General features: G+C 38.3%; 1 protein-coding gene across 30 annotated transcripts in view; it reads right to left on the bottom strand.

Moving 5' to 3' along the window:
- Window positions 1-16,641, bottom strand: part of Plcb4 (phospholipase C beta 4) — a 384,134-nt gene that overhangs the window by 81,475 nt on the left and 286,018 nt on the right. For all 30 annotated transcript variants that reach the window (XM_087188652.1, XM_087188653.1, XM_087188650.1 and 27 more), the window contains 4 exons: window positions 12,547-12,628; window positions 11,563-11,663; window positions 10,875-10,932; window positions 3,884-3,992 (listed from right to left, as the gene is read on the bottom strand). In XM_087188652.1, coding sequence (XP_087044778.1) covers window positions 3,884-3,992; window positions 10,875-10,932; window positions 11,563-11,663; window positions 12,547-12,628 — 350 coding nt within the window. The remainder of the gene's footprint in view (window positions 1-3,883; window positions 3,993-10,874; window positions 10,933-11,562; window positions 11,664-12,546; window positions 12,629-16,641) is intronic.

Consider the following 16,641-nt stretch of genomic DNA (forward strand, 5'->3'; position numbering starts at 1 on the left):
TCTATTTAGTGCCTTCTTTCTACTACATGTAGTAACCGCTACCTTAGATTTTACGTGTAGAGTCCCAAAATGGTTTTACAGTTTGATTACATATTCATTTATCCAAACAATAGGTCATTTTGAGTGCTTTCAAATATATAGAGAAACTATTCCACTTTATAGATTTGAAGCTGATATTTTTACTATATATTTTCTTGAGTCTTATCTACATGTACAGCTCTTGTTCATTAATTGTTCACTGAATGTATGGGTCCATATATGAGTATACTATAATCTATTTTCCATTATTTTGCTGATGGACATTTATATAATTTATAATTACAACTGAAGGTATTGTAATGGAAGCTTCTATGCCTCTCTCTCTCTGCATGTTCATCCATTCTAAAAGTAGGTACTTGCGAGGCACTGGGGTAGATGCAATGATGGGGGAAAACAAACAAACAAACCAACCAGACATCCTCCCTTCATGAAACTCCCATATTACCGATGAAATAAATAAATGAATAAACAAATAGATATGTCACAAGAATGCTGAAGACAAGTGGGCAGAGAGGTGATAAAGAATGGCAGAATGCTGTATTAAGGTATGTGACCAGTGAAAGCCCTTCTGAGAAGGTCACAGGCATGGGTAGCAAGCCATATGTACATGTTAGGGTGGGGGATCCTCATTCCAGGCAGAAAAATCAGCATGGGAAAGATCTTGATAAAGGAGTTTGTGTGCCAAGTTCATTCAATGAGTGAGACAGAGCGGCCAAGGATGGAAGTGGCTGGAATTCAGATTGGAGATGTAGCCGAGGGCTGTATCAGCTGGGCTTTAATCCTCACTAAGTACTTTGGATTTTACTCTAAGTGTGTTGTAAAGCTTGGGGGCAAGAAGGGGATGGTGCTTGAAGAGTAGGATAGCATCATTAGATTTGGTTTTAAAATGTTTATTCTGGCTGCTGTATGGAGCACTGAGTAGAAGGGCAAACTAGCTAAAAGTCAACTGACATGGCCCAGAGAGAGATGATGTTGGCTCCCATGGTCTGGTACAGTGGAGATGTTGAGAAGTGATTTTATTATAGACAGCTAAGTTAAATAGAAACTCATAGATAGTCAGAGAGGGATTGGGCCCTCGAGAGAGTCAGTGCAGAAGATGAGACCATCAAAATTGTGGCTGGAGACCTGAGAGCCAGGCCTGCAAGCCTCCCCAGAGACAGCAGCTTGTGATCGTACTATAGTTAGCACGACCTGGTCCAGTAAGCCAGAGAAGGTGTCAGATTCATAGGTGGGTGACTAGAACACCTTGACCCACACTCCCATCCCTTTCCTGGAATGCCTGTGTTCTTTCTCTATTAAAAGTTACAGATAAGCTGAAGTTAATGATGCTCATCACATACCCTTGTTATGTGTCTTGATTCCCTATTGGACCAATACTAGCTAAACTACTATGCTTGTAATGTTACATAGGCTAATTGCAGTATAATCCAGAGTTACCCAAGTTGTAATTTTTGCTGTATAAAATGCCCTTAACAAAGAGCCTCAGGGGCTACCCACTTTTGGGATCCCTCCTGTGTCTTAGGATCTTTTTCTTAGTAAACTTTTCCCACTGTTAATCTCCTTTGTCTTTGTATCCATTCTTCAGGTATCAGGAAACACAAACTGGGCACATCTGACATCTAACAGGTTGGGAGTCACTTAAGTCAATTTGAGGTTGGATCTTACAGATTGTGCTGATGTGATGTGAAAAAAAATGAGACAAGTCCAATATGATTCCAAAGGTTTGACCTGAAAAGCAGAGGGAATAATGGGACTGTTTTATCAGCTAGGAAAAGAACAGACAGAGCCGGGGCAAGGCAGAATCAAAGCACTAGATTTCTAATATACATTGGCCCTGCCCATTCAACATCCAAATGAATAGTTTTACTACAGGTCTGCAGTTTAGGTTAGAGGTGAAGACTGAAGAGTTCAGTCTGAAAGTCCTAAGTCAGAAGGAACCTGAGGCCACTGCCCTCCCTGAACTCACCCAAGGGCAAGCCATGGATGGAGCCAAGGTCTAAGCCCTAAACTCTGTGCCACTCTGGCATCCAGGGTTTGGTAAATGCACAAGAGATTTTCTAGGGTGAACATCTAGCAGAGGAGATGCTGGGCTGTATGCCAGGCATATTTTCTATTTAATGTACTATTGCCAAACTACCAAGGTCATTGACCTATTTACACTCCCACCAGAAGTTTCTGAAGATGTCATTTACAGCACATTCTCACCCACACTGGATAATGGCAGACTGGAAAGTTCCTGTCATTTGTGAAACAGTGAAGCTACTCTTTTTAGGTGTCCATAGCAATCTTGTAGACTTTTAGGACTTGGAAGGACTTTAGAAATTGCCAATGACCAGGAATTTAGCTCAGTGGCACTGTGCCTGCCCCGCAAGTGCAAGGTCCTGAGTTCTATCCCCCAAACCAAAAAAAAAAAAAAAAAAAAAAAAACCAATAGCACATATCTATTGTAACATTTATCATATTGCGAAGGAATTATTGAGTCACTTGTCTTTCCCTTTGAACAAATCACAATTGCCTTCCAGGCAGGAAGCATTTCTTACTCTGTTTTGAATTCTCGGCACCTAGCACAGTGCCTGGCACTCACTCAGCTTTCTACAAATTTTACAAAAGGACAGTACAATAGGGCCTGAGGGTGTAGCTCACTGGTAGACTCAAGGTCCTGGGCTTAAGCCCCACCACCACCATAAAAGAAAAACAAAAATAACGACAGAGAAGACAAATAGTGAATGACAACATGAGCCCTTCCGTTTTACAATCAGGGAAACAGAGCTGCAAGAGGCTATTTCCTTGCTCAAGGTGACCTAGAATCACATCGCCACCCAATACTTGGTCTGCTTTAATCAGATACAATGTGGAATAAATGGCGATATTCAGAATATCGATGGAGAGGCAAGTAATGCAAATAGGAACCTGCAGCTCGATCTGAAAGTGTGACTATTCAGCGCCATCCAAGGGAGAGGTTTGTCTGTGCCAGGCCTACTTATAAACAGGTCCTGTGTGGATCCAGAGAATGTATAAACCTTTCCACTACATTCCCTGGCATTTGATACACAGAACAAAGAATCCATTCTAAAGAGGAGGCAACTGAAGCCCAGCGATTTCTAAGCATACAGGACAGACAGATCCTCCACCTTGATCTCCTAACCATCAGTCCACACTGCCAGTGCCTCCTGTCTGTCACATTGGCATCATTCCTCCCGCCCTTCCTGGGTGTTTCCCACTGCACTGGGACTGACCTTCAAACTCTCCTCTGAGTCTTTCCTTTGGCAAATATTTGAACCACACATTGTTTCTAAAGTTTCACTAACAGGGCCAAAGGTCTAGAAATGCCAACACTTTGCTAAAGTGATTCCTGACTATTTAATTTCATATCAGTTGTTTTCTCTTCCATTCCAGGGGTCACATGAGGGGTGAGAGGCCATTTCAAATCATGTGTTAAATTATTTGGCTTGGCAAAACAAAAAGGAAAAAAGAAGGTACAAATTTTTATGTGACAAAAACTCTTTCCAACGACTGTAAATAGAGTATAATGACATTTTTATCTTAAGCAATATGCAGTATTAAAATAATATAAGAAAGTGCATGGGGAAAATACAACTGTAATATGTTTAGTAGTTCAATAAATTGAACAGTATACTTCATTCAGTATGGTCTAATTTTTGTAAGCTAAATTTTACACTGAAGAGTAGGGAAAATAAATCAATACATTAGTAATGTGGGTAATGTAACTTGGCTCTGGGGAGCACCAAAGCTTTTACATATACCTTTAATTAAAAATACTAGGCTTTTCAAAATTGCATATTTTCTTGTTTTAAAAAACAAATTTCTAGAAATGTTTTATTACCTTTTTTCTTCAAATCTTCGTCAGGCTCATACTTCTCAATGATTTGCATTGCCCTTTTAACATCGTAAAATGGGAATAAAATTTCATTCAGTCGAGGATCTCGTTGATGCTATGATGAGAAAATAACTCCATTTAGGTTGACGTTTCTTTCCCATGAAGCATTTCACATTTCTAAGTATATAATTTCTAAAACAAGACATATCAAGACTATCATGTTTATAATTATAAAGATTGGATTTCACTGTCTTCCTGTCTTTCTTCCTAAAACATATCTTGAAAACTTCAAATTTGAGACTATTTTGTTGGTTCCCCTTGCTGCATGACAGAGAGATAGAGAGAGACAGAGAGAGAGAGAGAGAGAGAGAGAGAGAGAGAATGAATATGGGATTTTTCCTCCCTTAAAGTTGAAGGATATATAACATAGTGTGTATGTCAATTGTATTGTCTTCTATTTCCTATACCACCGGTAAGAAATTAACATGAATGTCTTTAAAATGTGAGTCAAAATATTTTTTAAAATATGGAAAATTTAATTAAAAATAATTTTAAAAAGCAAAAAACTCTAGCTCAAGTAAATAGATCATATACTAATTTAAGTTAAAAAACAAAAAAGAACACACTAAGAGCAAGAACTTTCATGTTTCATAAGTGAACAGCATTTTATCTTTCTATATCAATAAGAGATTTCCTGGGCACTCTGCAAACTACATTTTCTCAAGTCTTCAAAATGAACCAATTGTAATAATGAAAATTAATTAACACAAAGGCATCTATAAGTTATAAACCATAAAAAAATCTGTATATAAATATCAGGAGTTCAAAAACATCTTTTTCACTATAAAATTTAAGTCCCATTGCCCTGAGAAAATTTTCCAGGCAGAGAGTATATGAATGGTAATGGCATTTAGGAGGCTAGTGACATCATCCTTTCAAAGTGACAACTAAGATGCTCCTGGTAGGGGCAGGCGGCCCCAAGAGCCATGTGCTTCCTACAGTGTTGTCTTTTTACTTCATGGGAAGTCTATTTACTACCTGACTCAGGTACACTGAGAGAGGGAGAGAGAGAGAGAGAGGAGAGAACTGGAGGTAGTGGGTTCATCCAATTTCTTTATTGTTTACTGGGGATTCCACGATTGTACTGTGTTCCCGCTCACCCCTCAAGTAAATAAATAAGGCAAAGTTCCATGGAGTGAAGACCAATAAGCAGATGTGAAAAAGACTGGGTCAATAAGTAGGAGGAACTTATCAACAACTCTTTGCCCAAATATAGGCACAGATTTTGAAAAACACTGGAAAGTCCTTTAAGAAACAATTCTTAAAAGTTCATATGGATTTCCTCCCCATTTGTTTTGGGACAATCATTTGAAAAGGCAGATTATATAGAACAAACGCCTTTGGCAAATAGAACACATGATGTCATTTACTAAAGCATGGGTGTCCCTAGGCTTTTCTAGTTTCCCCACCTCCTCCCAACACCGAGTTAAGGATGTTAACTTATAAGGAATTAACATCTTTTGGCAATTTATCCCAATGAAGCATGCTTCTGTTGTAATCTCAGAAATTACAGCTCACATCCATGCATGTGCCAGAGCAGAAACTGTTATATTCATAACAGGCCATGAGATCATACAGAACAAAAGTGTGGGATATGCACAGGAAGAGAAACTGTGGGGTGGACCATGGAACGAACACGAGGCAAGTGAAGGCATGCCACACTCATTCAGGAAAGTGTCGCCATCATGCAGGAGAGCCCCCTATTCAAGAAAATGATGAGTTCCACCCAGGCTGAAAATGTAGTTTTAAAAGCAAATAGATAAAAAAACAAAAACTCTCTTGCTAGGCACATTCCTTTTCCCATAAACAATACCATGGAAGAAAATGGATGTATGATGAAAAAGGTTATTTTTAGACCCCAGTAAGAGTTATGTTTACAGTTGGCCACTATATTTCCCTCTATATTAAAATTAAGTTTTTTTTTAAAATTTAAAACTGTACTTGGTTTCTGGACTCATGGAGATGATGTGGCCAATCCATATAAATTAAAAAATGAATGAAAGAAGGGATTCAGCTACAGGGAAGAGAAAAAAGTTGGGGAAAAGAGGACAGGAAATTCTAATGTTTACGTATTTTTACATGCACATGTGTGTTCAAACACAAGGCTATTTGAAGTGTGGTTTGTGGATGACAGCAGCAGCATTACCATTAGTTGGGGGCTGTTAGAAAAGCAGAGTCTTGGTCCTCCCCTCACCCAGATTTGCTGATTCTGATCCTCAGGGTAGAACCCAAGGATCATGTTTTAATAGCTGATGCTCAAGTTTAAGAAGCACTGCTTTAATCTGTAATGGTATGCATTTAACACATTTGCAAATCTGTGGGAAAAATAAGTACCTAACTCCAACAAGAACTAATCATTTGAATCATTAATCATTTGAAATGCCCTCCCACTTAAACACCATTAAAATGTAGTTAGAGGACGTAACAATTCATTTGGCCATCAATCAGAAGCAAAATGCAGGAAAACCAAGCCCTACAGTGGATGCATCATAATCCTCTCTTCTAAAAACCACACTCACCACAAATAAGCATTAAGTGCAGACAGTATGAAAGTGTTTGTCTTTGTATTTGTTCCACCAGATAACACAATCTGTTGCTTTCCCTAAAAATTTCACATTTTAATAACCCAGGACAGCACAATCTGGATAAACCAGGTGCAAGAAAACAAATGTTAAGGTTTGCATTTGAATCACAAGACTATAATTTTTATGGGAAAAAGACAATGAGAAAATCATGTCCAGGTAATCACAGAGGGATAAAGTTGCAGTACAACTCCACTCAGACACAGCACAGTGGGGTAAATTCTTCACAGCTCAGAGGAGGGACCTTTAGATTTAGTTGGATAAACAATGTGCCCAGGATATCGGCCTCATGATTCTCAGTGCTTTATAAGATAATATTCATGAAGCTTCCAAAAATATGTCATAAAACTGTACCCAAGCAAATGAGGAGATAATGGACAGGCCCCCATTACTTGGTCCTTACTGATAAAAGAATCAACTGACTTCAATCCAAGTAGCACTGGGAGAAATAAATGTTGATATAAATATTCAAAAAAGGTATAAAAAGAGAAATGAATAATTAGCAAGGATAAGCTTACTCATAAGACAAATACCTCCTCTTTCTTCTTTGCCTGTGCATTAAAGAACAAAGATATTGTAAAAGGAAAAGAGATTTGGGGTCCTTTCATATTCCAACTGCAAAAATAAAAATAAATCCAGCTAAGCCTTAATATTATCATGTGATACATGGGAGGCAGAGTGAAGATAACCAGTGATGAGAAAAAAAAGTTAATTCCTGATTCGTGACCATCTGAGACTTTTTCTTTTTTTATTTTCATGCCTTTCTCCTGCCCTTTTCATCCTTCAATTCTGTAGGTCTCTAGTTGTTATCTCTGTAAAAAATCAAATAGAAAATGAAGGTGACACTGAAATCAATTTAGTTTCTCATCAGGTTCAGGAAAAAGAAGGTGAAACTGAAGCACAGAGATTTTAACTAGTCCTACCACACATATGCAGTTGAGATGGTAGTAGATCTAGCCAGGTGGTGCTCGCTAGCTCTCCTGGATTCTGATATGGGATTTTCATAATTTCAGCAAAGAAAGTTTCCTTCTGTCCATAGACTGGGACTCTGAGAGAGCTGTGGCAAAATTTTAGATGTGAATGGTGGATTTCTATGAATAAATTCTTTATGAAGAACACAAGAAAATATATACTGTCCTTGTATGCTTTCTACTTACACTAAGCATTGCAAGGAGGAATCCAGTAATCCATTAGACAGTGCTGGACAAAACTTTAATATACAGATAAATCAACTGGAGATCTTGGTCAGTGCTCATTCTGACTCAGCAGCTCTGGGTGAGACTCAGGATTCTTCATTTCTAACCTGTTCCAGGCGATGCCAATGCTGCTTGTTCACACATCACACTGTGGGGAGCACTGACCATGGAGATACTGAGAAGCAGGTGAGGAGGCTGCTCTAAAGCTACCACTGACAAGCCAGGAAGTGCTCATGGCCTGTAGAGGGGCGGAAGGTGGCACACAAGCCCACAGAGCTACCAGGGCAATAAGTGAATGATGACAGTCTCTGGTCTCCTTCCTACCTCTTGGAAACAACATTTATACACGGAACAGAAAATTTTGTAGAAAGAGTAAGAGAATTACAGCCTGGAAGGTGGTGAGTGAACATGGCATTGCTAATACAAAGAGAATTTCTTCCATTATTATCTATTCCAATTGGACAATGCTGGTGTACTCAAGTCTACTGCCTTTTGTTTTGCTCATTGGTTCTCTAGTTACTTTGCTGAATTATCTTATTAATTCAAAGAGTTTTATGGAGGATTGTTATTGGTATGGGGTGGACCATGGACATCAGCAAATACAAAGACTAGGGCCTTCTCTTTCCAGTGTTTCTTCTTCTTCCTCGTCTTACTGCATGACTTCAGACCTCCACTGAAATGGTGAATATTGGCTTGTTGAGATGATACAGGTAAGGCATTTTGAAAATGTTAAGGTCTCATCTTTTGGATCATAGGCCCTTACATTCTAACGCTTGTTCCTTTCTTGAGTGATTTCTGTCTCCTTTCTTTATGTGCTTTGAAGTTGCTCACTGTAAGGGGAGTTTTTGGTTCTGGGGAGACCTAAGGGGGAAGGGTAGGAGCCTAAAGGAGTGCAAGGAACTAACAGAACATTCCCTGGATTCAACAACTTCTTCAAGAAGACTCTCATATTTTTGCCTATCTTCCTGTTGCATTCACTAGGAGAGGACAGGAAGGTATGGACTCAGGGTGGACAATTTGATAAAAAATAAAGGCTGTAAACTTTCCTGAAGTGTCTTATAGTTTCTATAACCTAAAGAAATCTAGAATCACACTGGTTCCATCTGTCCCACTCCAAAATTCAAAGTGTCTCATACTGTTAAGGAGAAGCCTAATAGAAGGAAACATAAAACAAAAGAATACAAACTCCCCACAGTAACAGTGATGGATAAACACTTGTCAAAGACGGGAAAGCAAGAAAGCACTGGGGGTTGGGTTTCAAATGCTCATGAAAGTAAATATAAAGATTTCAATAGTTCTTAAAGGTAAAAGTTTGAAAAAATTTTAAAATAAAAGTCTAAAAACACAGGAATTACAAGAGTGATTATTGGGTAGACCAATGAAAAGAATCCATAAAAGAAAGTGTGTCAGATAAGAGCTGATGAGAGCAATTGTTTCGGTATTCAAACAAAAGATGCAGTGTGATGGTCTCTGCTTAATAGATGGCTGCGTGCCAGCTTCATCCCAATGCACACAAGAGGCTTTATTTCAGCAAGTGACAAATTCATGAGTGGTAGGTTTTCTCCTCTCTACGAAACTATCTTCCCTCTTTAGTAAGAAGCTGGATTCCTGCCCATCTCAACAAATTTAAGATGGCCAATGAACCAATGCACGAAGAAGCTGAGGGAAATAAAACAACAAAAGGAGGAAGAAGGAGAGGGAGGCAAGGAAATAAAGCAAGATAGTTTAACTTCTGAGGAACTGTGGCATAAGAATGTGAATAGTGTCTGGGTAAAGATTATGAACATAGTATTCACATGACTAAAAACTAGTGGAGCAGAAAAACTTGAAATGTTTTCAAGTAAAATAAATATTGTATTGGACTGAAGGGATTATTTACCAGTAGAGGGATCTGTGCAGATATATGGAGTCTTTTTTCTTTTTTGCATGGATGCACTTAGGCTTTGGTTAACACTATTTCTAAAGTGCAACTCTGTGAATTAGAAGCCCCTGAGCCTTCATAAGGAATAAAACCAGAAGACCTTTGACAAAGATTGATTTGTTTCTATGAAGTGGCAAATCACAAACTCCCTGCTGTATTTTTTTAAAGCAGTATCTCACATGTGGTATGATGCTGTCTTCTCTCTCTCTCTCTCTCTCTCTCTCTCGGTCTCTTTCTTTTTTGCAGTGCTAACATCAAATTCAGGGCCTTGCACATGCTAAGCATGTGCTGTATCACTGAGCTACACTGAGCTAGCCTTAATGCTGTCTATTATGATATTTTCTCTTTATGGTATGATGATTACCTTGAATTATTTTGAAACAAAAATATATTGTCCATCCCTCACTCAAAATTTTCTTATTTATTTGTTGGGAAAAAATGTGAATTTTCCTTTTTGGATTAATAAGATCTTTGATAGGTTTTGCTGAAAAGAAAATAATTTTTTGTATGTGTAAGGAAAAGAACACGCTCATTTTAGTTATAATAAAAATCGCAACCTTTACTCCTTCCAAAATATTTTTCTCTTGTGCTTAAGTGAAATTTTTCAGCCAGTTTTGGTTGTTAAGTGAATCATGTTCTAAAATTAGCTCTAAGCTTGTTATAAAAATAAAAAGTAATATTTTAACCTGCAATTCAATTGGTCTGATATTATATTTTCACCCAGGAAATCAAGTGTTGTGTTTGTTGTCGAAATATTCTATTTGAACCTACATATTTCTCTAACATGCAATCAATTAAAAGACAAAAATAAAGCTTTCTGGTCCATGCAAAAGTATGAGTTAAAGTTAGCAATGGAGAACCCAACTACAGTGTGGTAAACTCAATCCATTCTCTATTTATTGAGATTGATAGAAAAGAATACCTTAAATATCATCTTGCAAAAATATAGACACATTTAATTAAATAAATATATTATAAATATCACACAAACACACAGAACCAGAGCTACACATCATAGCGAAAAACCAACAAAAAGCCGTGGGCAAAGCCAGCGTGAAGGAAGCATATGGACACAGGGGGAGCAGCTGATTTTTGTACCTGGTAAGGCCATCATGGAAAGATCAGCAGGTGAGAAGCAAAGCGAATAAGGGTGTGGGATGCGAGCATGCAATGAGGAAGCAAAAGGAGGCGAGCCACTGCACACAGACTGTATGGAGTTAATGTATGAAAAAGCTTACTTCATTTAGAAAGCTCACTAATTGGTCTACCGTTAAATAATCAGTTTTGTCTCCATTGCTGAAAAGAAATTTATTAGAAAAAGTAAGTTTTTGTACATGATGCTACAGTAGGTACGATTTACATGTTGACATTTGTTGATGATAATTCTAAACTTATTTTCTAATCTTAAAACAGTGCTGAATTCTTAAATGGACAGAGACTGTTGGTAAGGAAGAAAAGCCCAACAACAATAATGACAAAAGAAAGAAAACACTCCCACTAGGTCACAGAAAAATGTCTGCAATTATTTAACATTATCAAAAGATGTTTTTAAAAAACAACATGTAAGTCATCCATTTGAAATAATTGGAATGAATGAACTTTTCAACAACATATTAACATTCCAAATTGAATCTAGTTAGTTCACATAATGGGTTAATACCTAAAGGAGCAGGTTAAAATTATAGGTAGTTAGTAAAGCCAATGCCAGGGGGAAAGTTCCAGGTGCTACAATTAATTTATGTTAAAGTCTCTTAAAACCTGAGTGAACTTTTACATCGATCAATTTAAGGAGTGAAAATGTAACCCTGACTACATATTTCTACTACTACCAACATTGAATTAAAATGTAATGGCAAGTAGATGTTTTAAATATCTAAAAGGACAAGAGAAATATTTATACAACACTTTCTCATAATTGGAACTTACATTTTTTTAAAAAGGTCTTCTATATCTGTCCGAGGACAAATCTTTTGTGTAAGTTCATAGAACTTTTCGTAAGTAAATGCAGCAGGCTCAATTTCATCGTTCTGTAAAGAATAAGAGTGTCAAAAATCATAGAACTTTTTTCTTCCTTGGAGGTAAGACTTCTCAAGGGCATAAAGCAAAGTCTTTATGGAACCCTGGAAACCAGGAGGCCAATCTCTGGGCCACCTTGTTCTGTCACAGCATGTGTAAACAAACACTTCTAGTTATCACAACATCTGGCTACAGCTGGGCTTCTCTAGGCAACATCCAGAGAACAAATATAGAGAGACATTTTTCCCATTTCTCCTTGAGTGGGGAAAGAAAGTGTTTGTATAGTGGATGCTGAATCAATCATGCCTAGTTTTTAATTATGCTTATTTCATGAACTTTCAAAAAACTAAAGAAAGGAGCTTAGAATGAATATATAAGATCTGAGTTATACTAAAATGTGTATTTCAAATAGGACTTGTTAAAGAAGTCACCGTCTCAAATATTTTTTCCAGCACATAAATTAATTTTAATTATTTAAATCTGAACAGTCATGCACACAAATGATTGGTTGAGGAAATGCTTCATAAAATACTGCAAGGCCACCTTAAATAAATGAATTTATTAGTTAATTATTCATGTTGACATGTGAATGGTTAAGGCAATATGACTGGCCTTCTCTAAAATAAGTTCCATAAGCTGTGCAAAGAATGGCCTGGCTTTTATTTGCTATCATAATAAAGTTGACACAAATAATTTTGAAGTAAACTAATTGAATTTTTAAACACGTGGGTTAAACTGCTCAGAGAGAGGGAAGATGGAGAAGAGAAAATTAACTTTATATAGTTGAATCTACTTCTGAGTCTAATTAAGATCAGTATAATATAAATAATTCAGCTTATCATACATGAGAGCACAAATAAATCGGTTTTAGAAACACATTCAGCCAATGAATACCTTTCCACTTGGAAGACCTAACTCCTTGAGCGCTTGAAAGATCACTTTTTCTGTTTTCCCCGATGCAAACGTTCTAGTAATACTAGGGCAAGAAAGAAAAAGAAAGAAAGAAAGAAAAATTCAAGTTACTGCTCATTCTGATTTCTTTGATGCAAAGATCCAAGTACTCCTAAGCATGGTGGGACTGGGGGAAAGAAAAAGGAGAGTAAAACTACTTTTCCTTTGTAGAGGCTCTTCATGGCCCACATGAGCTCTTTCCATGTCCTTCTGGTTATCAGTACTGATTCTGTTTACCGATGAACCTGCTTCTAAGACAAGCTGTCCCTTTGGTGTTGGTGAACATAAAGGGGCAGAAGGGTACACTGTGTTGGGCAAAAATGGATGCATTTGGCCCTAAGAAATTATTTCCTTAGGAAACCATAATGTATCAGATACTACAGTAACTGTAAAAGAAAATGTCAGGTTGACAATATCTGGACTTGGAGAAAGAAGTAGGCTGGAGACCAGAGCTTGGGCTCTGGTGGCTGCTGTCCTAGTTTTCATGCTGACTACAGTTGAGACATGTCATCAGACAGATTTTGATTTTGTCTTCATGCTAAGCATTCTTTTTTTTTTTTTTTTTTTTTGTACCAGGGATTGAACTTGGGACCTTGTGCTTTCTATTCGGGCAGTAGCACCACTGAGCTAAGTTCCCAGCCCCATGCTAAGCACTTTTGAGCCACTCTGTTTAACACCAGCTGCCTCAAGGAGTAGAGACTTCATTATGAAAGTGATGGGTTGGGGGATATGACAGTTAATCTTGATTGTCTGGTTGATTGGATTAAGAAATGCCTAGGGAATTGGTAAAGCATATTCTGGGTATGTCCTGAGGGTGTTTCTAGAACCATCGGCATCTAGAACAGCATACTGAGTGGGAAGACCTGTCCTGAGCACGAGTGGTCCTATCTCCTGGGTGGGAGTCTAGATGGAACAAAAGCAAAGAAGAAGGAGGTCCATTAGTGCAAGCTCTGAGTCTCTCCTTCCTGCCACTGTGAGTTCAGCAGCTTTCCCTTGCAACATCCTTCCATCACATTCTTTCTGCTGCACACAACAGGCCAAGCAACAACGGGGCCAGCTGACCAAGGGCTGAAAACTCTGAACATGAGACAAAATAAACCCCTTCTTCCCAAATTGTTATCCCCACGTAGTTTGCAACAAGAACAGAAAGCTGACTAGCATGGGGTGGGGATAATTATTCAGTAATCTAACAGAATCTTGGTAATATCCTGAGGCATGCTATTTCCAAATGGCCTTTTAACTGGTACAGTGAGCAACATGGCTAGTCTAATACATGACACTTTAACAAGCCTATCTTCTGGTGTTGATATATAGAGAGTTTCATTATAAATGTATTGATGACACTTAGCATAAAAGATATCAGAGGGAGTATTCGTACCCTAGAACCCAGCATTTGGCTCTCAACTGTGCCTTAGCCACCAAACGAGCCTTTGTTTACTCCCTGATTGGAAGCCCAGGTAATGTGTCACCATGAACTTGAAGATTAAATTTGGAGGTCCAGCTTTGACTTGAAGATGGCACTTACTTCCATCTGTAAAGCTTGGCTTTGGAATGTCTTCTGAGCACCAGTGGGTTCTTAGCAGCATCTTATGCCCAGGCTTTTCATGTATTGTGCCATTCATGTTAAATGGAAGGCAGGCTCCAAATGTAAGCACTGACAGCCAGTTAATCTTGATGAGTGGGAGAAAGTACCACTTTAACTGCAGAGTACAACTTCCCCATATAGATCGGAAGTAGCTTTAGGTAAACGAGTTATTACATTTCATTCAAAGTTTCATTGCTCCATGTTACATCAAAGACAAGGTGGCTCACTTTTCAGCCCCATCTTTTCATGCAGGGGCTTGGGCTGGGCAACCATACCACATATTTACTTACCTTATTCTAAAAGAGACCGTCCACACCCAGGATGGAAAAAGAGAACAAGTCAGGTAGACCATTTCTCTACATTCTGTCTGTTTCCTTTATCTGAGGAACCTTTCTGAATCATTCTTAAGTCTTGGGAATGTGGGGCAGGGGGAGGGGAGGTCTGGGGCATGAAGGTGAATTATTTAGATTTCCAGAAAGATGCCCTTTAACCAAGGTCCTTAGGGAAACACACTTATCACAGTCTAAGGACATTGTACACAACTACTGTACTATATCTATGAAGTAGGGCTGGTGATGTATTCAGCTCCTTAGGCAGCCCCATGCCCACTGAGTATGTCTCAGTGTTTCAAACCACAGGTAACCCGAGCTCAAAGAGACTTTGTTGAACCAAAATAAACCACCATCCCTTCCCCAAAAGGAATGTTACCAGAGCAAATGCTCTTCAGTTGTGTCCAGTCCTGCTAGAGTTCTGGTTAAACTCTGTATCCCAGGGGACCTTTCAAGAGACTAAGGGAGCAATGATCCTAGAAACTAAGGGAGTCCCACTCTTTGCTTGCCTGCATAAGGACTGCAGTATATACAAGGGTTCTAACACTACTTTCTTTTCCCCCACATTTTTATTAGTGCCTATGATTATATAAATTAATGAATCTCATTTTGGCAGAACTGTACACACATATAGCATTTCTTAATCATTCACCTATCACTACTCCTTACCTCAACTGCCCCTTTAATTTCACATGATTTTTTTGGTGGGGAAGTGTTGGGGGGGTTTCAATATTTAACATTATTTAACCAATGATTAATCTTGTAACAAGCCACAGAAGATTGAAAAGAAACTGCGGAGTTACTGCTTGCAGAATCAGATACTCCTGTGGTCAGCCAGGCCTTCAGGCCTTTGGAACATGGACAAATTACACAGGATGAGGCTCCTGGCCTAGGTTCACACTACTGTGTCCTTCAGGGTCTGCTGCAGACACTATCCATGGCCACTATTGGGCTCCCCCATTACCTAACTCCAGCCATTGGATCCCACCTCAAGTTACAAGAGACGAGAGATAGTAAAAAAAGGGGGATATTTTCAAAGCTTTGATCTGAGTGGGAGAATAACCTGAGGGTAAGTCTGTAATTCTGAGAGAAAATCAGACCGCTTTACGACTATTTATGGGATGCGATGAAAAAATATTGTCAATGTTTGAAAAGAACAATGTTTATTACAATGAAAGACACATTGCCATGAATCCCCCTCAAAATATTCCCCTTTGCTTCAGACACATTTCTCCTATCATTCTTGACACTTTCTGAAGTAGTTCTTGAAGACTTCTTTCATGTTAGCCTCCTTGATGTCCTGGATTAATTCAAAATGTTTACCTCTCATGGCCATTTTGACTTTGAAGAAGACATAGAAGTTGCAGGGTGCCAGATCCAGTGGATAAAGTGGATGAGAACACATCATAATATTTTTATGAGCCTGCCTTTCTGTTAGGTGGCCCTGGGTAGCAGCATTTACTATATCTTTTATCACAATTTATAGACATAAAAGGGTATGTTCCAAACTGCTTCAGGAAGTGGAAAGAAGAATGCAGTAACTATGTCTGAATTGCAAGGGAGTGTTTTGAGTGTGATTCACACCAATGTGTCTTTTACTGTAAAAGTCTAAAAAATAAATAAACATTCACCTTACTTTTTGATCACAACATAAAAAAGGAAAGCAGAAAATAAGAAGTGAGACTTTCCCTCATTTCTCATTCCTACTATTTCCTGGACATTACATTTCAGTTTACTGCTAAAAAGCAGGGCCTATTCCCCAAGCTACGTCATGATTATGAAATAAGATCCCTTTTAACATGATGTACACTATATTAAGAGCTTCCATTTTTAAAACCCCACAATGATAGTGATGAAAGGACATTTTAAAAGTGTTTACTCTTCATTAAAACATTCAGAACAATTTTCACCTCACCCTTGGCAGCTCCTCTACCAGGAGAGTTATCTACTTTCTATTGGCTTGGTATCAACTCTCCATTAGCTCTTCACAAACTGCCACAAGTCACAGATGCCTTATGTCAGACACCTGTAAATACTGCCAAATACCAGAGTGCAGGTCAAAGAGAGCTAAAGAACATGCCAAAATATCTAGGCTATTTCTATCAAAAAGAGGGTAACAGTTTT

The sequence above is a fragment of the Heterocephalus glaber genome, unplaced genomic scaffold, assembly GCF_053883595.1.
Source record: "Heterocephalus glaber isolate CG9 unplaced genomic scaffold, H.glaber_assembly_v1.0 deba00001532, whole genome shotgun sequence".
Lineage (NCBI taxonomy): Eukaryota > Metazoa > Chordata > Mammalia > Rodentia > Bathyergidae > Heterocephalus > Heterocephalus glaber.